This window comes from Podarcis raffonei, chromosome 6, assembly GCF_027172205.1.
Source record: "Podarcis raffonei isolate rPodRaf1 chromosome 6, rPodRaf1.pri, whole genome shotgun sequence".
Classification (NCBI taxonomy): domain Eukaryota; kingdom Metazoa; phylum Chordata; class Lepidosauria; order Squamata; family Lacertidae; genus Podarcis; species Podarcis raffonei.
Window position 1 is genome coordinate 100,052,976 of NC_070607.1, and position 23,238 is coordinate 100,076,213.

The 23,238-nt window shown below is 57.2% G+C and overlaps 4 protein-coding genes across 7 annotated transcripts; 2 read left to right on the forward strand and 2 right to left on the reverse strand.

Moving 5' to 3' along the window:
* Positions 1-5: 5 nt before the first annotated feature.
* On the reverse strand, positions 6-5,382 carry AP4M1 (adaptor related protein complex 4 subunit mu 1). Of its 3 annotated transcripts, none has more exons than XM_053394839.1 (15): positions 5,260-5,382; positions 5,024-5,109; positions 4,821-4,927; positions 4,639-4,735; positions 3,958-4,068; positions 3,031-3,111; positions 2,259-2,321; positions 2,089-2,155; positions 1,444-1,497; positions 1,264-1,370; positions 1,093-1,184; positions 936-980; positions 787-837; positions 560-677; positions 6-442 (listed from the first exon to the last, which is right to left on the reverse strand). In XM_053394839.1, exons 1-15 carry the CDS (start codon positions 5,315-5,317, stop codon positions 242-244), a joined length of 1,338 nt encoding a protein of 445 aa, XP_053250814.1. In that variant the 5' UTR covers positions 5,318-5,382; the 3' UTR covers positions 6-241. The 3 variants fall into 3 exon arrangements, with proteins under 3 accessions (XP_053250814.1, XP_053250813.1, XP_053250811.1); XM_053394838.1 differs by having other exon boundaries at positions 4,821-4,930; XM_053394836.1 differs by having other exon boundaries at positions 4,821-5,109.
* Positions 5,383-5,634: 252 nt separating this feature from the next.
* MCM7 (minichromosome maintenance complex component 7) lies at positions 5,635-12,886 on the forward strand. Of its 2 annotated transcripts, none has more exons than XM_053394840.1 (15): positions 5,635-5,744; positions 5,819-5,895; positions 6,025-6,189; positions 6,286-6,413; positions 6,647-6,827; positions 6,936-7,073; positions 8,199-8,348; positions 8,433-8,547; positions 9,282-9,413; positions 9,567-9,650; positions 10,381-10,774; positions 10,872-10,955; positions 11,084-11,252; positions 12,291-12,400; positions 12,497-12,886. In XM_053394840.1, exons 1-15 carry the CDS (start codon positions 5,702-5,704, stop codon positions 12,702-12,704), a joined length of 2,178 nt encoding a protein of 725 aa, XP_053250815.1. In that variant the 5' UTR covers positions 5,635-5,701; the 3' UTR covers positions 12,705-12,886. The 2 variants fall into 2 exon arrangements, with proteins under 2 accessions (XP_053250815.1, XP_053250816.1); XM_053394841.1 differs by having other exon boundaries at positions 6,289-6,413.
* A 177-nt stretch (positions 12,887-13,063) lies between these two features.
* On the reverse strand, positions 13,064-16,230 carry COPS6 (COP9 signalosome subunit 6). Its single transcript, XM_053394842.1, has 10 exons — positions 16,103-16,230; positions 15,873-15,998; positions 15,452-15,583; positions 14,936-15,024; positions 14,727-14,789; positions 14,575-14,622; positions 14,192-14,306; positions 13,905-13,997; positions 13,688-13,788; positions 13,064-13,241 (listed from the first exon to the last, which is right to left on the reverse strand). Exons 1-10 carry the CDS (start codon positions 16,179-16,181, stop codon positions 13,101-13,103), a joined length of 987 nt encoding a protein of 328 aa, XP_053250817.1. The 5' UTR covers positions 16,182-16,230; the 3' UTR covers positions 13,064-13,100.
* Positions 16,231-20,195: 3,965 nt separating this feature from the next.
* Positions 20,196-23,027, forward strand: LOC128415500 (lysophosphatidic acid receptor 6-like). The gene is made up of 2 exons (XM_053391741.1): positions 20,196-20,210; positions 21,510-23,027. The coding sequence occupies exons 1-2, from the start codon at positions 20,196-20,198 to the stop codon at positions 22,605-22,607; spliced, it is 1,113 nt and encodes a 370-aa protein (XP_053247716.1). The 3' UTR covers positions 22,608-23,027.
* The last annotated feature ends 211 nt before the right edge of the window (positions 23,028-23,238 follow it).

Here is a 23,238-nt window from a genome sequence, read left to right on the forward strand (position 1 = left end):
CCTTGGCCTCATTTCTCAGGGACAGTTTTTGTTGTGTAGCATTTGAGGTTTTGCCTCAGTTCCTCTCACTTGTGGGACACTTTCCATTCTGCTATTTCTGTTCTGCTGTTCCTTTTTGATTGGGTTTTGTGGAGCTGTTGGCTGAGAAATAAAACTGTTTATGGAAAACTTCTGGTGCCTGCAAAGAGGCTGCTTTGACGGGGGCCGGCGAGGGATGTTGCACGGTTGGGCCCTAATGCATCTACCCTGCGCTGAGGCGGATGACGTAGGAATCGCTGTGGGTCACGTAGCGCACCCAGCGGTGAGGGAGGCTTGGCTGCGGCCCCACAAAGCGCAGGAAGCGGATCTGCAGACCAGAAGACGTGTGTGCTGGCACCTCAAAGGAGAGGTTGGCGGGGCCCAGCTCCAGCAGCCGCGCCCGGCTCAGCCCTGGCACCTCCAGCTGCAAAACAGACACACATGATGGGGCGGGTGAGTGTGGCAGCAGCTGGAGGGCCACCATTGTGGGGCTTCCCTCCACTGCTGCACCAACGGCTGGGGCCATCATTTAACCCCTTACCTTGAAAAGGGCTGAGAGCTGGGAGCCACCTTGGACTCTGGGAATGACCCACTCGATGGATTTTGTGGAGGGCTGGAAGGTGGCGGACTGCTCTGGACTGCTCAGCTCCTGGGAGAGGCTGGGGGTGGGGGAACAGCCGTGAGAGGGGGAGGGGAGCACCAAGCAGGGGCACAAGAACACCGGCCATGTTGGAAGTGGCCTTGCAGCAGCCGCCCCCCTCACCTTACCTTAGAGTGGCCTTAGGCACAGGCAGGTGGAGGTGGATGTTCACTGCGTGGCTGAAAGAGATGGGATCCGTAAGTGGGGCAGAGCAGGGTGAAGTGGGTGCCCCCTTCCTAGTTTGCCCCCCCCCTTGAACTACAGGGAAGGACTCTACCTTTTTGGTGACAAGTCACAGCGAAGCTTGAGGTAGATCTGCACTCTGCAGGGGCGGAAAAGGTGCAGGGTGAGGCAGGGCTGGGGGCCGCCTCCTTCTCCTCCCTTGCCCAGGGCACTTTGAGGGCTGCTTGAGGTGGCAGCCAGGCCCCACTCACCGGCCGCTGGGGTCGTGGTTGAGGGTGGGAAAAAGATGGAAGGGCAAGGCCGCAGGGGTGTCGTCCGCCAGCTGGTACTGCATCAGAGTCAGCTGCTTAAAGAAGAGCAGGGCTCAGCAGGTGGGCTTCTCCCAATCCCCATGGGCCAGCCCCCCGCCCACTTGCCTTTACCTCTCCTTGGCTGGGGTTCACGCGGAGGATGCGGCTGCGCTCAAATTCGTCCAGCTTGACGGAGCTGTGGAAGGAGCACTCGTCCACGCGCACTGCGGTGCCATAGCCTAGGGGCAAAGCAAGAGAGGCTTTAGCGGGGGCAGGTCCTGAGGTTCTGTGGCGGGCAGGGGGCACACTCACCTCGCAGCTCAGTCTTGCCCACACAGAACTCTTCAGTGAGGCCAACCCGCATCTCTGCAGGGAAGAAAAGGGCACAGCCTCCATGAGCTCTCCTGGTTCCTCAAGGGGCATTTCCCCCCAGGGAGGAGGAGAGCCCTCGCTACCTCGTGTCTCTAAGCAGTAGCCGCTTCTCTTCCTCACGGCTGCTGTGTTTTTATCCTTCAGCTTATTTGCAACTGAGGTCGCCCTGCCAAAGGTGATGGGGCAGTGGGTACACTTAACTTGCACAAGCCCTGCCTAGTGGGAAAGTGGGAGGGAGGAACCCCCATTCCCTGCAAGAAACGAACCTTCACAGTAGGGCCAGGGTCACATCTCCCTGCAGCAGAACTCCCTATTTCTAGGCACAACCCCCCCCAAACATGGCATGGATTCCTTGGTCACTTTGCACCATCCTTTGCAGGAGCCTCCAGAGCCTCCAGTGCCCCCTGGGACAAACCTGCCCCTGCAAGTGGTGTCCAGACAAGCAGGAGGTCCTGGCTTGTCCTCTGAAAACCAGCCAGGCACTTTACTTTATGATGGGCAGAGAAAGGGAGGCGCAAGCAGAAGCTATCCGAATTGGCGGTTGCCCTCCCTGGTCAGGACATGTCTGTGAGGGCATTTACTCACCGGAGCAGCCAGGAAAGAAACTCTTGAGGCGGATTTCTCCTTGGATGTCAGTCTTCATGGGGGTTCCCTGGAGGGAAGAGGCACAGGGCTCAGGGCCTCCACCTGGGCGGTGCTGTGGGTTCAGGGAAGGGCTGTGCAAGAGGGAATCTCTGGCGCTGCTTTTGACTTACATTGGCTGCAATGATGACTGTGAGACGCTCCACTACGTCCAGGAAGACCTCTGGCCGCGAACTCTGGAGGAAGAGACAGGACAGCTCTGTTGGGGCTCTTGCATTGTAGGGCCCTTGGGGATCCCTTCCAACCCTACAGTTTTGCAATTCTGTTCCCACAGTGACCAGGCAAATGCTCCGAAGCCCACAGGCAGGCAAAGCATGACAGCAAGTCCCCCTCTCATGCTCTCTGTGTTGGGGGCCAGGGGAGGGTTCTGGCCGGGTGAAGGTGCCCTGCTTGCCTGAATGAATCTTCCACCAGTTTCTGGGAGCTATTTGGGTTCTGATACCACCAGAGCAAGAAAACCTCTTAGCCCCTTTCTCTGCACTTCTGCCTTTTTTTCTGAGCTACCAAGCCCCAAACACAGCAACTTTCCTCACGGGGGAGTTGCTCCACCTGCTTGATAATTTTGGTTGATCTTTTCCTAATGTTTCCCAGCTCTGCAATATTTATCTTGCAGGAGGTTGACCTAGATGATCGTGGGGTACATTCAAACTACAGTTCTAGGATTCTAAGTGCAACAACCAGAACTGAACTTGGTGTGTTGGGTGTGTTAATGCCATAGAATCGTAGGCTGATACCATGGCATTATGACAGTGATGGTTTCAGATTACAGGTGGGAGACAGGCATTTGTTGCAGCATAAATGTTTGTTGGCAGTCAGCACAACTCCAGCCCTGCCAGCACCTTTGGGGAGCTTTTGCTGAGTGACTCAAGATACGGGGCATCTTACCTGTTCCCCCCGCAGGGACAGGACAGGACGGGCAGCTGCGCAACTGGGAGCCACTTTGCTTTGCTGTGTATCTGCTCCAAACTGGATCCACAAGAAATAATAATTATTGGAAACGGATGTTAATCTGAGTCCTGTGAAGCTGAAAGAGTCCTCAACTCTGTGAACAGCAAAGCAGCTTATTGCTGGTGTGTGAGATCTTGGAGAATGCCACAACATCCACATAATAAGATGCTACAGAACACAAAGAGGAAAAGAGCAATGGCTCCCCAACATTACTGTAACATAATAAATACTTGAAAAGCAGAGGTCACCAATATACTTTACCCAGAGCGCTTACGCAATGCCTGTTGTTTATTGGGGTTGGGACCATTTTTCAGCCAGTGGGCTGGATCCTTGGATCCTTAGCTCCTTCAACCACTGTCAGCCATTTTGACAGTGGCTGGGAGAAGCCCCTGTGCCAAATTCTAGATTATCACTGGCAGTCAGTGTAGACAATACTGCTTGAGGAATTAGCAGTGGGACTGGCATACCCAATGTGTTAGAAGAGGTGTTATGCATAGGCTTTGTTTCAACACTGAACCCACCACCCTCTCTTTCCTGCTTTTTCCTTGCAGCCTAACTTTGCCCATCTAGCAGGAGGCGGCTTTGGCTGCAGCGGCAGAGAGACACCCAGAGCGGAGCCATTTCTTAGCATTTTCAGGCCAAGCATGACAAATCCAGCCCAAGGGATCCTGACAACTGGACAGAAGCACATGGCCACATACACAGCCTTGTGCTGTGCAAGCAAGTCTCCCTCATCTAGCAGCTGGGGCTTCTCATGAGGAGCAGGTCTTTAGAAGCTAAAAGGCATTAGGTGACCTCAATGCCAGGTTGCCATTCACTCCCATGGAGCCCATTTCTGGGTCTCGCACTACCAGCCCCACTCACCAGGCCCACCGTACTGAGGTCAAGAAGACTGAAGGGCTGGCTGAGCACAGGCTCCATCTGGATGAAGTTCTTCAGCACGTCGGGCGCTGTTGTCTGGATGTAGCCATAATCCTGAGGGGAGGGGAGAGTTGTGGGTGCAACCAGCTCCCTCCTTCCCTTCCCCTTTGTGCCCCAAGCGAGAAAACACCTGGAAGCATCTATGCAGCAGGATTACTAGCCATGCACAGATTTGATCAAAGGAAATCACTTTAGATGAAAAGCCATTAATGGCCATGGGGGGGGGGTTTCAAGTGGTAGCCTCCTCACCTCAACTTCAGACAGAACCAGATCCAATGCCAGGCTCCGCCCTTTTAAAATGGTTTGCATGAATGGACCCTTCTGCAATGGTCCTATTCTGGCTTGGGACCATGGTGCCCCCCTACCCAACTGTCCCGATGAGGTGCCACACACTTTGATCCTTGAAGCTGGGTGTGAGCCTGTTGGCACCTCTGGTGTCGTCTTCCGCTTACGCGGTAGATTTCATCCTGTGTTCTGTGTGGAAACTCTGCTATGAATTTGTCATGGCCCTGTTTGATATTGGAGCTTTTTGCACTGGTTGGCCTTCCTGGCAGGTGCCATTTCTTTGCATGAGGCGGCTGGCTTGCTGTCAAAAGGGGCCTGGTGCACCCCCACCCCACCTACCAGGAGCTCATCCAGGAGCTCATAGATGAGCGCAAAGTTGAGGCTGACCGTCTTCTCACTCAGAGAGCCGCAATAGTCCCGCAGGAGAGTCACCAGCCTGGAGGCAGGAGGGAGTACAGGTGTCAATGGGGGGGGGGTCCCCACAGCGCCCCGCCCTGCCCAACCTCGTGCAGCAGCCTCACCGGTTGAGGAACTCGACAGCTGCGAAAGGAGAGGCGTTGGGCAGCACCGTCACCACGAAGTACAGCCCGGCGTGGCGCACGTGCGCGAAGTGGAGTCCCTGGCGCGCCTGCTGGAGGGAATGAAGGAGGAGAGGGGTGTCAGTCAGCGGCGACCCGCTTCCCCTTGCACGACACAGCCCCCGCCCGCCCGACCGCTTCTCTACCATGAAAACGGGCGCCTGGTCCCCCGGCAGCGCGGCGATCTTCTGGCAAAAGGTGTCGACCAGCTCGGAGTCGCCGTCGCCGCGGACTGAGGGAGGGGGGGGTCAAGGAAAATGGGGGGGGATCAGAGCTCCTGAATCAGAGCCCGCCCCTGCGCCCGGGGGCCCCTCGGCCCTCCCCTCCCCCCCGAAGCTGCCGGGCGCTGCTTCCCTGCCTGGCCGGAGCGCGCGGAGGATACAGTCCTTGTAGAGGAGGCGGTCGCCCTTGGCGGAGAGCACGAAGACCTGAGGAAGCATCGTCCGGGGGGGGGAGAGCCGGGCACTCTGCACATGCCCCGGAGAGCCCGGGGGAAAGAGCTTCCGGATCCGGGCGGGGCCTACAGATCCCTTTCTCGCCCGCCCCCTACATCCGGGACCTCCGCTCTTTTCGGAAGCGGGCCGCCGTCAAGTGACAGCTTGCCGTAAAGAAGGAGAGGAAGGGGAAAGTCGGTGGGCGGGACTTCTGAACGTGGGGACTGATTGGGTGATATGGAGGGGGGAGGCGGGCGTTCCTTCCCGTGCGGGGATTGGGCTTCCTGACCGGGAGGAGGTGAGGAGGGCGGCCATAGGCGGAGTTGGCGCCACTTCCCGCGTCACTCAGTTCCGTGGCGGGAAAAAGGAGAAGGAGGCGAAGCGGCCAAGATGGCGGGAAAAGGCGGAGGTTGCGACTACGCGGAGGAGGCCGGTGAGCGCAGGGGCGGCGGGCGGCCGGGCGGGCGGGCGGGCGGAGCCGAGCTGACCGTGTCTCTCTCTCCGCAGCGAGGGCTTCGGCGTTCCTGGAGGGCTTCTACCGGCAGAGCGAGGCGGGCAAGGAGTTCCCTTACGTGGAGCAGCTGGTGAGGCGGCGCGCGAGGCGGGCGGCGGGCGGGCGCCGGAGCGTGTGCAGAGTGCGGGGCGGGGGCCCCTCCTCGCCCCTCCGCCGCCGCCGCGCTCACGCCCTTCCCTCCCTGGCTCCTTCCCGGCAGCGGCGGGTGGCGCAGCGGGATCAGGTGGCGCTGCGCGTGGATCTGGACGACGTGGCCGAGGAGGACCCGGCGCTGGTGGACTCGGTGTGCGAGAACGCGAAGCGCTACGAGAAGGTCTTCGCCGATGCCGTCGCGGAGCTGCTGCCCCGGTACCGGCAGCGGGAGGTGAGCCTCGGCCCCGCTCCCTTCGCCAGGCTGCGGCCTTCCTGCCGCGGGGAGTTCCCCTGGTGAGCGCCGCCTTGCCTCTCTCCTCTCGCCCAGCAGGTCGCCCACAAGGATGCGCTGGACGTCTACATCGAGCACCGGCTGCTGCTGGAGGGGCGCGGGCGGGAGCCCGGCCAGCCCCACGACCCCCAGAACCAGTTCCCGCCAGAGCTCATGCGCCGCTTGTGAGTGCCGCCCCCTTTTGCCAGGCCCGGCCGGGAATCCTGCTCCCTCTGCAGCCGCCCCTGCAAGCAGAGGGGGCATTTGCTGAGTTTCTCTTCTTCCGGTAGAAATGGAAGCTGAGGAGGGCAGAGGATGGGGGTGCCCTTTTCCCCACCTCCATCTACCTCCAGATGTTGCTGCAAGGCCTCATGGCCCACCGTGGTCTCACTCTGTCTCCCTCTGTCCCGTTTCATAGTGAGCTGTACTTCAAAGCGCCATCGAGCACCAAGGCCCAGGTGATCCGGGAGGTGAAGGCTGATGCCATTGGGAAGCTTGTGGCCATCCGGGGCATTGTCACCCGCGTCTCTGAGGTGAAGCCTCGCATGGTGGTAGCCACCTACAGCTGTGACCAGTGTGGTGCAGAGACCTATCAGCCGGTGAGGAGACAGCTTTCCAGTGGGAAAGGGAAATGCACAAGGGGGTGATACCCCAGCCAAGGCTCCTTGCACCTGACCCCCCTTCTTTCTCCTCTTGCCTCCTCCCAGATACAGGCCCCCAACTTCACCCCTCTGCTGATGTGCCCCAGCCGGGAGTGCCAGACCAACCAAGCTGGTGGCCGACTTTACCTGCAGAGCCGTGGCTCCAAGTTCATCAAGTATCAGGAGCTGAAGATCCAGGAACATGTGAGCCTCTGTGTGTTTCTGTCAAAACAATGGGCCCCTCTGCTGCTGTAGCCATTTCCCCACTAACCACCCACGGCGTTCCAGGGGTGGGGTGGAGAGCCAATATCTAGCTGCTCAGCCACCAGTGGAAGCAGCGTGGGCCAGTGGTTGCAGAGAGCATGTTTCACAGGCAAAAGGTCCCCAGCATCTCAAAGCAAAGGTTGTTGGGTTAGTATGACGGGGAAAGGCACAATTTTACTTCAAGTGTTTCTGTCTTCCTCCTCAATTCCCAAAGTATTTTAGAGTGGCTTACGATAAAAGAGTAAAAGGCAATGTTAGTTGGGTGGTTAACATGCAGAACTGGTCATTGTGCACATTCACTGGACCCCCTGGAGAGTGTATACATAACCTAGCTATAAGGAAGGAATTCTGCACATTTCCCAGTCAACGTGCACCTGTCAACTGGCCCAAAGTGGTTCTAGTCCTTGGGCCCCAAGGAAGGGCGTCTTTTGGAGCAGCCCTGTGATTGGCTGCCTCCTTCACAGCAGGTGGGCCTGTTCCTTCCCTTAAGGAGGCACTCACCACTTGTGGAGGCTGAGCCCCTCCATGTCCACATCCTTGGGGCACAGCAAGTGACATTCAGACATAACCCAAGACTGGATGCTACACTGGAAACATCAAGCACCCCAAAGCAATTTGCTTAACAAGACGCAAGCAAGGGAGGAGCTGCTTTCCTGCCATCTCTGCCGCAGAGCAGGCTTGACAGTGGGCTAGATCCTGCAGGGGCCAGTGTGGTGGCTGTGCAGTTGCTGCCTCTACAAGCACCTCCAGGTGGGGGGCAGGGACTCTTTGCAGTCTCTGGGTGCGTGGTGGGGAGGTCTTGGGCAGGTGCTGGGGTCAGAGTAGGCAGTGCTGTTCTGGGCTAGGGCAGGTGGGTGGGTGATTGGATGTTCAGAAACCTCCAAGGAAGGTGATGGGCTCTCTTCATTGAATGTTTTTCAACAGAGGTTGGACGGCCAGGGATTCTTTATGTATGATCCCTGCATTGCAGATGGCTTGCCTGGTGCCGGGGCAGAGGGTCTGGGTGCACTGGAAGGGCGAGGAGGGGGCCCTGCTCTCACCTCCCCCTCCCTCCTTCCCTCTTAGAGCGACCAGGTGCCGGTGGGGAACTTACCGCGTTCCATCAGCGTCAGCGTGCAAGGGGAGAATACGCGCCTTGTGCAGCCAGGGGACCACGTCAGCATTACTGGCATCTTCCTCCCTGTGCGGCAGACGGGATTCCGGCAGGTCCTGCAGGTGGGAGAGCAGTAGGTCAAGCTGGGAGGGGTCTGGGGGTGGTGCTGGGGCTCTGGACTGAGCACATGTCTTGCTGCATTGTAGGGCCTTCTGTCTGACACATACCTGGAGGCCCACCACATCGTCTGCATGAGCAAGAGTGAGCAGGAGGAGCTGTGTGGAGGGGGCCTCACGGAGGAGGAGCTGCGCCAGATCACAGGTGCGGGGCGGCTTCATCCTCCCTGCCCCTCTGGCCCCATGGGGCTTGGCAAGGGCTTCCAGGAAGCTGGTTGTGGTGTGGAAGTGGTGCTCTGGCCTGCCTTGTATAGTCTGGTTCCAAGATGCTTTGGGCGAAATCCCTTCTCAGAAGAGGTGCCTCAGAGCTGGCAGCGAAACAGAAAGCAGCTGCCTTATACTGAGTTAGACCCAGGGTATAAGGCAGAGTCTTTCCCAGCCCTACCTGGCGATGCTGTTGGCAGGGATTGAACGGGGAAGTTTTTGCATGGCCCTTGGGCAATGACTGTCCAGGAAGAGAACTTTGGGGTCATGGCAGAGATCTCGCCCAAAGTGCTGCCTCCTTGTTGCTGGCCGAAGTGAAGCCAGTCTTGGCTTGCTGGCCCCTCCTGTAGGCATCTCCTCCTCTCAGCTGCCTCAGCTGGAATCTAAATCGTAACCACCTCTTTCACACCCTGACTTGGAGAGTTTCTCTGTAGGTCGGCTGGCTTCTGTCAGGGATGTGCTTCTGTCCCTCAAGCAAGATTACTGGCAAACTCCCTTGTGCAGGGGGTGGGGCATCTGTCCGTCACCATCCCACGCAGTGCCTCCCAGCCCCTTCCTGCCCCCAGGATCCTGAATTGCCCAAGGGGCTGGTGTGGTCTGGTTGGGTGCCTGGAAGGTGCAGGGCAGGGTCCCCTGCCCCTCACTCACATCTCCCTCCTGCTGATTCCCTTGCAGAGGAGGATTTCTATGACAAGCTGGCGGCCTCCATCGCCCCCGAGATCTATGGCCATGAGGATGTCAAAAAGGCCCTCCTCCTCCTGCTGGTGGGGGGCGTGGACCAGAACCCCCGGGGCATGAAGATTCGGGGTAAGGCCCCCATGGCTGCAAACAGCTGCTTTCTCCCTCTGCTGCCATCTCTGCTCTGGGGCCTTTTCTGCAAAGTGCTGCGGTGGGGCAATGTTTTCTCCAGAGGCACCCCTGGATAATGTGCCCTCTTCTTCCCACTCCCGGACCTTGTAGGGAACATCAACATCTGCCTCATGGGGGACCCTGGTGTGGCCAAGTCCCAGCTGCTGTCATACATCACGCGCCTGGCGCCACGCAGTGAGTACCACTTCAGGGTCCACTGACTGGGATACGGCATGGGACTGAGCCTGGGACCTTCTTCCTGCAAGGCAGGTGCTCTGTCCCTGAGCAGCGCCTGTCTGGCTGATGTTGCAGCTGCTTAGTTCACTCCCTCTGGAAGTTACCCAGCTCCCGCTAAGGAGACCCACAGGCTGCCACGGTGGGGGGAGCAGGGAACCTGAGGTCTCCGCTTCAGAAGAAGCTGCAAGGGGGTGGGCAGAGGGGTCTGCCCAGGGTCTTCCTTCCCACAGCTCTCAGCCAGATGGGCAGGTGTCTATGGAAAGGTAATGCTGCTTAGGCCCTGAAGGCACACCAGAGCAGCCCCTGGTCTCAGAGGCCACTTCCACCCCCTGGGCTCCTTGCTTTCAGCTTCCTGCCATGTGTGTGTGTTGGGGGAGAGTGCACAAGGCTTTCTCTGTGGTGGTCCTCTTGCCTCTAGAAAGGCCTCGCCTCTGAGGTGCATCTCGCCATGATACTGATTTCATTTTGTCAGTTGGACAAGACACCCCTTTTGCCCAGGTTCTGGGGGAGGGCCGAGGCTTATGAGGCCCATGGATTTTTTGTGCAGCCGGGAGCCTTATTTTGTGTCACCCAGTCCTTGAAGCTTAGCTCTGAGGGTGGATGTTTCCTGCCCTAAGCCCAGGAGCGTTGGGTGAGGGCGGAGGAGAGCTGCTTTAGTGATGGGCCCAACTTCCGTCCCGTTCTCCAGGCCAGTACACCACGGGGCGCGGCTCCTCTGGGGTAGGGCTGACAGCTGCTGTGCTGCGTGACCCACTGACGGGGGAGCTGACCCTGGAGGGGGGCGCGCTGGTGCTGGCTGACCAAGGCGTCTGCTGCATCGACGAGTTTGACAAGATGCTGGAAGCAGACCGGACGGCCATCCATGAGGTGATGGAGCAGCAGACCCTCTCCATTGCCAAGGCTGGCATCCTGACCACGCTGAACGCCCGCTGCGCCATCCTGGCGGCTGCCAACCCCACCTATGGCCGCTACAACCCCAAGCGCAGCCTGGAGCAGAACATCCAGCTCCCGGCTGCCCTCCTCTCCCGCTTCGACTTGCTGTGGCTCATCCAGGACCGGCCGGACCGTGACAACGACCTCCGGTGAGCAGGGGCCACCAGGCGCTGCAGATGAGGCCCTTCTCCTCCCCCCCCCCCCGGGTTTTGCTGCGTCTTCTAAATGGTTGCCTGTTTTTCACAGTCTTGCCCAGCACATCACCTACGTGCACCAGCACAACCGCCAGCCCCCCTGCCAGTTCCAGGAGCTTGACATGGGCCTCATGAGGTGAGGGGGAAGGGCTTTCCAGCCCCAGGGCCATACAGTGGCTGGGCCACTGCGCATGGTGTAGGGAGGGCGGCTCCCATGCAGCGGAGGCCTTGAGTCAGGGCTCGTCTCCTTTCGTCTCCTGCCAGGCGGTACATTGCCATGTGCAAGCAGAAGCAGCCAGCGGTGCCTGAGGCTCTGGCAGACTACATCACAGCCGCTTATGTGGAGATGCGGAAGGAGGCCTTGTCCAACAAGGACACCACCTACACCTCGGCCCGCACCTTGCTGGGGATCCTGCGCCTGGCCACTGCCCTGGTGAGTAGAGCGCAACAACAACAATAATAAATAATAATAAAATTTTATTTATACCTAGCCCTTCCCAGCCGAAGCCGGGCTCAGATCGGCTAACAACATTAAAATGATACAACATTCTAAAATCATTTCATTATAAAATCAATTCAAATAAGATTAATGGCAACCATTGGGCTAGAGTTCTGTGAGGATTGCCAAAGGAGGGGGTCAGGATGTGCCCTGGCCAAAGGCCTGGTAGAACAGCTCTGTCTTGCAGGCCCTGCAGAAAGATGTCAAGTCCCGCAGGGCCCTGGTCTCTTGGGACAGAGCGTTCCAAGAGTCCTGCAGCAGCTGACCAAGCCAGAAGGAGCCACCGTAGCCCCATGTCTGGGAGCCCAGCTGGCTGCCTTTTCTGGGAAGCCCATCAGAGCCTCAGGCAGCAGTTCTCCCCACTCACGGTTGCCAACAGCTGCTACCCAGCTCTGATGGTGGAGGTGGAATATAGCCATTGCAGCTAGTGGCTGCCAGTAGCCTTTTGCTCCCCCCGGTTGTCTCATCCTCTTCTAAAACCATCTGAGCCAGAGGCCACCAGCACTGCATCTGTCTGCTCTAATTCTTCCAATGCTCAGCTCTCCCCTCCCCCCACCCCAAAATAAAATAATTAATTGTAGTTCTGTCATATCTAGTTTCCTCCCAGCAACTGTAGTTGTAGTCTCCATGCTGTCCTCTGGCCAGTACTTCAGAGGTAAACAGGTTAATCCATCCTAGGTCACCTGCTCCACCTTCTCACTTCTAGAAATTTGTGTGGATGCAGCAGAAATTGCAGTGAGCCAAACATCTTTTTAGAATACTTTGCTTTCCTATTTTTCTTTTTTTAATCCTAAGAAGCCCGCTTAGGGTTGACCCCTGCAATTCTGGTGCCTGCACTGAAAGGGTTTCAATGCAGCGGCAGGACCTTGGAGGGCATCGCTTGGTGGTTTGGAGCAGGAAGGGACTGTTTCTTCTGTGTGGTGGTAGAGGGACCGTGGGTGAGCCGGCTGACATTGTGGGGCTCCTCTTTAGGCTCGTCTGCGGCGTGTGGACTTGGTTGAGAAGGAGGATGTGAATGAAGCCATGCGCCTCATGGAGATGTCCAAAGACTCCCTTCTGGCAGACAAGGGGCAGACAAGCAGGTATTGTATTGTCACAACCTCATGCTGTGGAGTGGGGGCATCAGACTTCTCTTGGGCTACTGGATTGACCTCCCCCCTCCCCCCCTCCTACTGCAGGACTCAGCGCCCCTCTGAACTGATCTTTGCAGCCATCAGGGAATTGGTTCCGGCTGGGGGACCTCGCTCTGTGCACCTAGCAGCAGCTGAGCAGCGCTGCGTCTCCAAGGGCTTCACTCCTGCCCAGTTCCAGGCTGCGCTCTCTGAGTATGAGGAGCTCAATGTCTGGCAGGTGAACCAGAAAAAGACCCGCCTCACTTTTGTCTGAGCCCTGCTAGCCTGCAGGAGGTCTTGGTGCCTGCTCTCTCCCACCTTGGCTTGGACCTGGGCTGGGGGACTGCTTGCAGGGTGTCTCCTGCTATCACTTTTATTAAGACTGGCATTTTTCCCCAATAAAGCAATTAATTTGTATATCTTGTGATCTAAATAATGCCAATGGCTGAATGCTGACTCCTACCAGCTCTCTGCTTCCAGGGCTCTTTCTGCCTGGGGGTGGGGGGCGGGATGGGCAGCCCGCTCATGGTTGCAATGTCCATTGAGGAGGAGAAGCAAGGGGGGTGTTGTAAGACCTCCTACACACACTACCACCCCAAAGCGGCCAAAGACATGAACCACACACAAAGTGTCTGCCGTCAAAACTGCTTTATTAGAAAGAGCCAACATCTCAAAAGAAGAGCCCCCGCATTCGCCGGCCAATGCCCTGGCGGTCATATAGAATGTTAAACTTGTTCACAAACTGGTTCATGGTGTTGCAGGTCTTGGTGATGGTGCCAAGGTATGTCATGAGGCCCACGTCATTGCATTGCTGAGAGGGAGACAAAAGGAGGCCGGCTGATCACAGAGGGGACAACCTGTGCCCTGCAAAGCTCCCGGAAGCACGTCTTCCTCCCACCTTCCCATGCACCAGAGCTATTCTCCAGCTGCCCTCAGATCAGGTTGTTGCAAGCTTTGCCATAACCTTAGCATTGGAAGAGACACTGAGGATCATCTAGCCCAACCCCTTGCAATGCCAGAAAAGCTCAAGTTGGCAGGTGCATTTCCAACCTTTTCCTTTTGTGGAGGTCTCTGTGAGATGCAGGAACCCTCCAGGCCAGAGGGAAGCACTTTAGCCGGGGAAGTAGAAGCAAATGACAACATTCCTGCTCCATCCCTACCCCCCATTAACAAGGGATTCCTCTCCCCCGCTCCAGTTTGACATGTCTTCCCACACTTGACAAGAAGCAGACAAGTTTTCCTTGCCAGGACACTCACATCATAGAAATCTGTTTTGAACTTGTCAGTGCTCAGCACAGGCAGGCAGTGGCAAAGAGCATAGGCCTCGCGCAAGATCTCGTGGTTGAAGGGCACCTCCCCTGGCGAGGGTGGGAAAAGAAGCAACAGGTTAGAGAGGAGGCTGAGGTGCTTCCCCCCTGCAGGAAAGAGGAACAGAGACAAAGGTGGACACTGTTGCTTCACCCACAGCCCTCACCTGCTTCCGAGGCTTTAACGTACTCCAAGATGAGCCTGACACGGCTGTGAAGCATCTTAATGGCACTGTGCTGGGCAATGAGATGCTCGGCCACTACAGTGACAAGTGGGGGAGGGGGAAGAGTCAGGGGGAAGCCGCCTGAAAATAGCCCTAACACCTCTCTCCCCTGAGGCATGAAGCAGGCCAGGAACAGCTTCCACCATCCTCTCTCATGGGAGACCTTGCAGCTCCAGCCCAAAGTTAGCACTAACTGGCTAACAGCCCCACTGCCCATTGCCCCCCCTTGCCTGTGGAGTTCTCGCCGCTGCCCGTCGCTGTCATCCGTGCCACATGATCAACCCCAATGCGCTCGGCCTCCTCTGTGGCCAGAGTGTACATCAGTTCAGCAAACAGCATTGTAGCCTTGATAGAAAGGGGGAAAGAGACAATAAGGCCGCAGATAGGCCTCTCCCCCTGCACAGGCAGCAAGCGGGGCTCCCTCCAAAGGTGGCTGGCTCTCCTTCCTTGGAGATTTTTAAGCAGAGGTTGGATGACGAGGGATCCTTTAGCTGTGACTCCTGCACTGGGGATCTCTCCTCCCATACAGGAAAGATGGCCCGCTTCTACCCAAGTCCTTGCAATACATGCCTTTCTAAAAAGAGTGAGATGGCGCAAGACTGGTGGGTATTACCTCTCCATTGATGATGTCAATCACCGACTCGAAGACACTGACAGGCAGCTGAGGGAGAGAGAGAGAGAGAGAGAGAGTGCACAGCAGCTCACTCAGATGTCCCTTGGTGCAGCTGTCTGAGGTTTCAATCATGGAAGGGAGCAGGTACTCACATCCGTGTGTTTTGTCATGGGGTTCAGCTTGAGGAAGAGGGGGCTCTCGATGATCTCACACACCTGAGGAAAAAATGAAGGTGCTATCAGGAGCGGCAGAAGTCCGGGCCTCTGTCCCTTGGCAATCTGAAACCGGAGGGCTGCTCAGAGGCCTGTGCCCACCCATCCCACAGCCAGCAGGCAGCAAAGGGGGTGGGGGCAAGGCTCACCTGCTTATGGACATGGATGTCAGACTGGTCTGGGGGGCCGCCTGTTGTGTACCAGCCTAGGAACTCCAAATCTTTGAAGACTTGTTTAACTGCAGGACAGCGGAAGAAAAACAGCTATCACAACATATAGCGACACTGGTCAACTACGATGGCTGCAAGAAGGCATTAAACTAAGTTATGGAGGATAAGACTATTGCTTGTGAATATGACAACGGATCTGTATTACCTTTACTATTGGAGGCAGAATTCTTCTGAGTACCATTTGCCAGGAATCACCTCAGGGAGGGGGAGGGGGAGGAGTGCAGCTGCACCTGGGTCCTGATTGCCAGCTCCTGGGGGGGGGGGGCGGTGCCTCTGGTTTACCACTGTGCAGAAAGAGTGCTGGGCTCTGTGGGCCCCTCGGCCCCCTGCTACCAGCCAGGCTGCTCTGAGAGACCCTCTTTGGCTCATGCCTGTCCTGCGAGTTGCCCCCGCCAGCCCCCCTCGTCCTCCTGGCAGGCCCAATTTCCGACTCACACTGTTCCTCCTTGGTATAGTAATACTCCTTGTCGATGACCACGTTCTCCCCCACCGTGTGCGAGAGCAGCTCGAAGGAGTTCATCACCTCGATGTTGCGCCCCTCCTGGCGGCCGATCAGGGCCCCGATTACTGCGGGAGGCAGAGGGGGGATTCAGGGCGGCTCCTCCCAGCAGCCCCAGCGAGGGCGGCTTGTGCTCCAGGACGACGCGAGTTTTGCCAGAGATTTGGGGGGGGGGTGCTCTCTGCGCTCCCTTCCCGGAAGCCTTGGCAAGGCGGGCGGCCTGAGGTTGCAGAAGATGCATTCGCGCCCGCCCCGGCCGCCGGGCTCGGTCCCTTCGCTCCGGGGTCCCGCGGGAGGCCGCCCTTCCCGGCTCGCAGGCAAAAGCCCACCGGGTGCAGCTCCCCACCCCCCGCTCACCTTGGACGGGGCGCCCCTCCTGCGAGCGCATCCGGATCCAGTGGTCGCTGATGTTGAGGATGACGAGCGGGTGCAGCGCCACCGACACGCTCCCCGTCACGCCCGACGCCATCACCGCCGGCGCCGCTGCGGAGACCGAGGGAGTCGTGAGGACGGAGGGAGGCCCCGAGGGCGCCGCCGCTCTTTCCCGCCGCCCCAGCCAGGCCCCGCCCGCCGCCTCCCGGGCTTACCCGCCGCGTCCACCTCCATGCCGGCCCCGTTGCTGCTCCCGGCCGGGCAAGAACCGCCGCCGCTGGGAGCAGCCGCCATCTTGGCCGCGTATGTCCCGTCGCGCTCTCCGTAGAGCAATCTCCCCGACGGACGAAGGGCGCATGAGCGTCGGGAGTGAGGCCAAAGAGATACGAAGAAGGTAGAGGGATCCCGAGGTGGAACTTCCGGGCTCTTCTCAAAGCGGCTCGGCGGAGAAGGCGCCTGCGCAGCTGCGAGGGGGGAGAGGGAGGACCCTTACAGGAGAGGAGGCAGGGCGGGCCCCGGCTGCCCTTGCTGCGGGTGGCGCAGGCGGAGCAGCTGCCGTCCCAGCACCGCGGAGATTTTCATTTGTTGTCCGCCTAGAAAGACCCTTATGCCCCCCCGCCCACGATCTTTTTTCTGGAGTCCCACGGGCAGCGGGGTGGGGGCCGCCGGGCTGGAGCTGCAGCTGCGCGTGGTCCCCCCCCCCGTAATAATTCCACATCTGAAATACCGTGTCCACCTCTGGACGCCACAGTTTAAGATATTAAGGATATTGACAAGCCAGAAGGTGTGCAGAAGATGATCAAAGGTCTCGGAAACCAAGCCTTACGAGGAATAGTTGAAGGAGCTGGGGATGTTTAGTCTGGAAAAGAGGAAACTGAGATGAGATATGCGAGCCATCTTCAAATACCTCAAGGGCAGGGAAGATGGAGAAGCTTATTTTCTGCTGCTCTGGAGGGCAGGACTCGAACCCATGCCTGCTAGTTATAAGAAAGTTATAAGAAAGAGATTCAGACTCAACATCAGGAAGAGCTTTCTGACAATAAGAACTGTTATAAGACCGTTCTGACAGTGGAACGGTCTCCCTCGAGAGGTGGTGAACTCTTCTTCCTTGGAGGCTTTTAAACAGATGGCCATTCTCTGGTGAATGCTTTAGTAGATATTCTTGCATTGCAGGGGGTGGACTAGATGACCCTTGGGGTCCCTTCCAACTCGACAATTCTATGAGTCTAACTTGTGCTCTGTGTTTCTATGGATGTTTCTAGAGCTGCAGTCCTGTAGGTGCCAGGCAAAACCTAGTCCGGCATTCTAACAACTACAAAATCTTGGCTTTTAAGCAGGCATTTAAGCTTCAGTGTTAGGTTCAGTACAGTACTTTTCTATTTCATTTCCTCTCCGCTGCTTTCTTTTCTCGCTCTCGCTCTCTGTACCCATACACGCACTTAGGTATGTGCACAAAGCGAACAAATATTCCTGCAAACTGTGGATCACCATTCAAGCACCTGATAAAGTGGAATATAATCCACGAAAGTTTCTGTCGCAAGACAGTAGCAAATCCTCGTGTCGTGGTGCCCCAGGACTCCTTTCTCTTTATGTGGGAGGGAGGATGGGGAACCTCTGCCTCTCCGAGTTCCTCTTTCTCGACAGCTGCGTCTGCTCTGGCGAGCGGGAAGAGGGGGCTGCCCCAGCCCGACTGAAACCTCAGTTCCTCCTCCTGGCTGCACGGAAAGGGGAATTCGCCCTCCAGGGCCAGCTCAGCAGGCGGGGAGGGAGCTGATTCAGCGAAGCTGGAGGGAGGCGCCCGTGTTGCTTTTAGCTGCCTCCTCCGGCGCCGGCAGCTGCTTTGGGGCGCGCCGGTCTCAGCAAACAGCGCCTTGCGCAACTCGGGCATTCCCGCCTCAAGAGCGGCCGTGGGGAGCGGCTTCCGCCGTGTGTTGCTAAGGAGCGCCCAGAGTGGCGGGCAGGGAGGCGCCTTCAGCATTCACAAGTGCAGACCAACTCACGTGTGTAGGGGGAGAGCAGGTGCCTGGGAGCGCCTCTCTCTTTAAGGAATCATAGCATCATAGAAACTGTAGAGTTGAAAGCGATCTTGAGGTAACGTTACCAGATTTTTTTCAAAAAATCCGGGGACACTTAAAAAAAATATTAAAAAATATTTTAAAATATATATTAAGAAGTAATCTCTTCTGTGGTCTCCTCTGTCGCGTGGCCTTCCTCTGGGCCCCAGCCTGCTCTCTTGGAGCGCTAGCCGCCGTGGAGTAGGCTCAGGTCAGACCTGGGCTCGGCCATGTGTCCTTGCCCTCCCAGGGCTCTCCTACCTCTCTTCCTCAGAGGCAGCGGTGGCAGTGGCGCGGCGAGGTCGGGGTTCCCCTCTTTTTTCTCCTTCCTCTTTCTCGCTCTTCCTTCTCCTCTCCTCCTTCTCCCTGTGTCAGCTCCGGGTTTTTCCTGGCCCTGGAGTGCCACTGGGCGGGTGGCCGGGCACTCTCGCTCCTGCCTCGTTTTTGGGGGGGGGGTCAGCGGTTCCCCCAGTTGACGCGCCGGGCGTCCCGGTTCTCCCTTGGCAGTGACAGCAGCAGTGGCAGTCTCAGCAGCCTGGAGCCAGCCTGGTAGCGCAGTTGGTTCTGGCTGGCTTCAGGGGCTGCTCGCTGCTGTGGTGCCTGCTATTTTGCCTTGCTGGAAGTCCCCATATGATGTGTCTTGTGCCGTTGAACCAATCACACAACATTCATTCCCTACTAATAAATCTACAACACTTAAAATATAAATCCGGGACGTTAAATGAAATCTGGGGACATTTCGGGGATGAATTTTGTCTGGAGACAAATTTGTAAATCTGGGGACTGTCCCTGGGAAATGGGGACATCTGGTAACCATATCCCGAGGGTCATCTGAACACATCAGTCAGAAGGACATCAGAAGAGGCCGGCGGCTGCATCAGGCCAAAAGGCCCATCTAGCCCAGCATCCGGTTCTCCTCCCATCCAGAGGCCTGCATGGAAAGCCCGCAAGCAAGATTCGAGCGCACCAGCCACTTGCCCCACTCTCGATCCCCAGCAACTGGGGTCCAGAAGCATTGCTGCCTCAAATTGTGGAGGTAGAGCTTAGGCATTGTGGCTAGAAGCTATAATAGCCTTAGCCTCCATGGTTTTCTCCAACATTCTTTTAAAGCCCATTTCTGACTTTTGGGGGAGCGAGTTCCATCGCTTGACTTTGGGCTGCGTGAAGAAGGACTTTAGATTACCGGTATTTGTCCTGAATCTCCCAACAATCAGCTTCATTGGACGGATGCCCCTGTATTCCAGGGTCACGAGAGAGAGCCCCCCCCCATTCCTCAAATATTATTGAAAAGCATTATCCGAGGTTCTCCCCCCCCCATCAAAACCTTGGCTACGCCCATGTCTCCATGCCATGCATAATTTTATAAACTTCTGTCCTGTCGCCTCTTACTTGAATGTTCTTTAAACTAAAAAATCCCTATGCGGAGCTGGCGAAACTGACTGCAAAAACAAGAAACCAACATGAGGGACTAGTCATGAAGAATGGAAGCCCTTTTGGAAATATCTGAAAAAATAAGCAGATGAAATCGCGAGCAGGATTCGAAATATGAGCAGCGATGGACGATTGATAATATACGAAATACGTTTTAGCAGAAATGTTTATTAGAATGCGTTATGTAAATAGGATGGGATTAAGAACATCATGGAGGGAACGGCGGGAAGTCAAAGTTTAAAGAGAAATGTAAAACAAATTTGAAATCTTGAATATATGTATACTGTATAAAGTTTAATTTAAAAAACTGACTTCAAAAAACTAAAAAGTCCCAGACGCTGCAACCTTTCTTCATAGGGAAGCCTTCCCCTCCACTTTATCATTTTGGTGGCCCTTTTCTGACCATTTTCCAACTATGCAATACAGTATCCTTTCTGAGGTAAGCCGACCGGCACTGCACACGGCATTCCAGTAGCGGTGGCACCATATGTTGGTACAAGGACATGATAGCAGCAGTTTTATTTTCACTAAGTTCTTCACCTTCCAAAGACATACAAACACAACATGAACCGCAGAATCAATAGCAGTTATGGGGCTTCTCCCCCCATGCAGGGAACAGGGAAGGGGCTGGCGAGAGACGCGGCTTGTAGTTTTTCCCCAATCGGAGACGCCGGAGGGCGGGGGGAGGAAGTGGGTCCGAGGCGAACCTTCCCGGAATGTGCCTGGAGGGGTTGAGGTTGCGCAAGGGGGCCTAGAGTTGCCGGGTAGCAGCCGCAGCCGCAGGGCAGGGCAGGGCAGGGCAGGCAGGCGGATAGAGACCCACATGGAGGTCCTGGAGGTAGGAGGCAGTGGGACTGGGGGCGTCGGTTGCTTGGCTGTGAGCCAAGGTGAGGCAGGGAGACGGCGGCAGGACTCGTTTGGCCCCGACGGCAGGACTCCTGGGTCCCGTGGGGAGGAAGGAGTCAGCTCTGCTCCTGGGGCTTGGGGAAGGGCGGCGGAGACGGCTTTCTAGGAAGCGAGAACCTCCGGGAGGGTCATCAGCACCCTGGACAGCCGGGAGTGGGGAAGAAAGGCAGTCCCACCCCGTCGCTCCCTCCCACCTGCCCACCTCTCGCCCCCTCCCCGCCTCCTTTCCAAGGGGCTCAGCCATAGCCCCAGGGAGGAAAAGCTCCACCAGCCTCCGCGGAGGGACTGCCTGTGAGCCCCGAGAGAGAGAGAGCGTCCTCTGCAGAAAGAAGACCACGGCCTCCCCCCCCCCCAGTCTCAACTGGGCGAAATGCGGAGATGTCAGGATTTGAGGCTTCCTTTAAGTAGGGACAATCTAGGACAGAAGAGCCGCCAACCAGACACCCCAAAAGAAAACCTGCAAGCCGGATTCAGGCACCAGAGCATTCTCCTCTCTTGCGCTTTCCGGGAACTGGTATTCGGAAGCATTATTGCCTCAAGCTATTTAGGTAGAGCATAGCCATCATGGCCAAGCAGCCATTGATAGAGCATCTCCAAGCACCGCAGAATCCTAAGAAAGGGGTTCGGGTTAAAAAGGAGAGTCAAGATTGTCAAATATTTCGAAAGGCTTGGAAGTTATCTAAAATTGGGGGGGGGGGGAGCTAAGAACCAGGCAAAGCGGGGCTGAAAAACGATAAACAAAGAGCCATCTAAAACAGGGAAAAGTAGGTTGCAGCAGGCAAAATTTCAGGGCACCATCATCCCAGTGCACTACAAAAACAAAAGGAAAGAGCACTCTCTGCTGGCTCCCCGCAGCTGCAGGTTTTTCCAGATTGACGGCTACATTAGACAGACAGGGGACAAGAGGCGGTTGCTCTCTGGGTGGCTCCTTGCTTCGGAGCTGCTCAGTAGACAATAGCTATAGGATGGGTGGGAGAAGTGTTAGCCTAGGAGAGGGAGAAACACGCCGTAGCTGTGGAACAAGCACCGCGAACGGGGCGCCGAGTGCATGTTTGGCCTTTTCAATGTGTTGAGGGAGTGGGAGATTCTTGGTTTGTTTTTGTTCTAATTTTTATTATGTATTTTGTGTTTTTTATATTTCATTTTTATTTTGTGAACCGCCCTGAGCAGTACGGATGAAGGGTGAATAAATGAATAAATAAATAAGCGGGTTTCTTTCGTTTTTTTCCAGCGGCCGCCGAAGAACCTCTCAGTGCCGCTTTCTGGTGGCTCCGCGTGGAACAGCAGCAACAGCACCTCCGGCTGCTTGGAGAGCGCCGACTTCCAGTACCTGCTCTTCCCCGTGGTCTACAGCCTGGTCTTCGCCTTGGGCCTGGTGGGGAACCTCTTCGTCCTGGGCTACTTCTTCCGCACCAAGTCCGCCACGGAGCCCGCCAACGTCTTTCTGGTGAACCTGGCCGCCATCGACCTGCTCTTCGTGCTAACGCTGCCCTTCCGCATTGCCTACCACGCGCTGCGCAATGACTGGGTCTTCGGCGAGGCGCTGTGCAAGGTCACCGGCTGCCTCTTCTTCGCCAACCTGTACGGCAGCTCCCTCTTCCTGGCCTGCATCTGCCTGGAGCGCTACGTGGCCGTTGTGCACCCGCTGCGCCACCTCCGGCTCCGGCAGCTGCGCTACCGGGTGGCGGCCGCCGTCGGGGTGTGGGCGGTGCTAGTCGCCGCCGTCCTGTACCTGGCGCTCCGCGGCCCGCTGACCAGCCGCTTCCCCGACGGCCGCACCGCTTGCCTGGAGAACTTCTCCTCGAGCTCCTGGCGGGGGCGCATCTCCTCCGTCAGCCTCTTCGCCGCAGCCGTGGGCTTCCTGCTGCCGCTCTTCCTCATCGGCATCTGCTACCCGCTCATTGCCTGGCGGCTGCTGGCCACTCCAGGGATGCAGCCCGGCTCACGAGCCGTGCGGCGCAAGGCGCTGCGCACGGTGCTGGTGGTGCTGGGCGTCTTCCTGGTCTGCTTCGCGCCGTATCACCTGGTGCAAGTGGTGCACACGCTGGGTCGCGCCGGCGTGCTGGGCGGCTGCCCGCTCATTCGCGCCACCTACGTGGCCCGCCGGCTCACCATGGCCCTCACCAGCCTCAACGCCTGCCTCGACCCGCTCGTCTACTACTTCGCCGCCGAGCGCTTTGCCTGGCAGCCCGGCTGGTGGAAATGCTGCTGCTGCTGCCGCCGGCTAGAAACCGCCCAGCCGTCCCTGCTGAGACTTCGCGGGCTTGTGGCCAGTAAGCAGGGATCCTCCTCGTGGGGAGAAAGCTGCGCTCCCGGCACGGCGCAGTGAGCTCTCCAGCAGATCGCTGATCGTCGGAGGTGCGCGCGCCTGCCTCCTCGGGCATTCTGGCTGCGCATTCGTGTGAGCGAAGGACTTCCTCAACCTTAGACAAGCAGCCTTAGACAAGCGTCCAGCATATTGAGGACCAGTTAAACTGCCCTGGAGGAGGTTCCTTCGCCCTCTTCACGTTAAAGTGCTCATTTACACACCCACAGCCCGTTCGTCGCAAGCACGGTTTAAGAGATGGGAATTTGGAAGGCAGAGAGAGAGAGACTTCCCCTCCCTTGAAGGGGTTTCTAGAGCTGCTGTTGCTGCGGGTGTTGGGGCTTCGCAGTTGGGACCTCTTTTGAAGTCTTTGTGGCAGGCAGACTTTAACAAGGCGCAGGTACTCCCTGCTTTCTACACACCCATTAGAGCAAAGGTAGGGAGGATCTTTTGCACGCAGAGGGGCCCAGCTTCAATTCCTGACGTCTCCAGGAAGGGTTGAGAGAGACCGTAGGCTGAAATCTGGAGTGCTGCTGCCAGTCAGTGCAGAGAGCAATGAGCTAGATGGTCTGTCTCCAAATATCTTGCTAATGGATCGAAAAAAGGAGGAGTGCTGTATGGGCCTATGTACCCCTTTGCCTCACACCTTCCTCAG

Coding starts and splice junctions, on each gene's coding strand:
- COPS6 (XM_053394842.1), bottom strand. CDS start 16,181: ATGGCGGCTGCTCCCAGCGGCGGCGGTTCTTGCCCGGCCGGGAGCAGC. Junction 14,623..14,726: donor CCATGACAAAACACACGGAT/GTGAGTACCTGC, acceptor TCTCTCCCTCAG/CTGCCTGTCAGTGTCTTCGA. Junction 13,242..13,687: donor TCAAAACAGATTTCTATGAT/GTGAGTGTCCTG, acceptor TCTCCCTCTCAG/CAATGCAATGACGTGGGCCT.
- AP4M1 (XM_053394836.1), bottom strand. CDS start 5,317: ATGCTTCCTCAGGTCTTCGTGCTCTCCGCCAAGGGCGACCGCCTCCTC. Junction 2,322..3,030: donor TGTCCCTGCGGGGGGAACAG/GTAAGATGCCCC, acceptor CTCTTCCTCCAG/AGTTCGCGGCCAGAGGTCTT. Junction 2,156..2,258: donor CAGTCATCATTGCAGCCAAT/GTAAGTCAAAAG, acceptor TCTTCCCTCCAG/GGAACCCCCATGAAGACTGA.
- MCM7 (XM_053394840.1), top strand. CDS start 5,702: ATGGCGGGAAAAGGCGGAGGTTGCGACTACGCGGAGGAGGCCG. Junction 6,414..6,646: donor CCAGAGCTCATGCGCCGCTT/GTGAGTGCCGCC, acceptor CCCGTTTCATAG/TGAGCTGTACTTCAAAGCGC. Junction 12,401..12,496: donor GACAAGGGGCAGACAAGCAG/GTATTGTATTGT, acceptor CTCCTACTGCAG/GACTCAGCGCCCCTCTGAAC.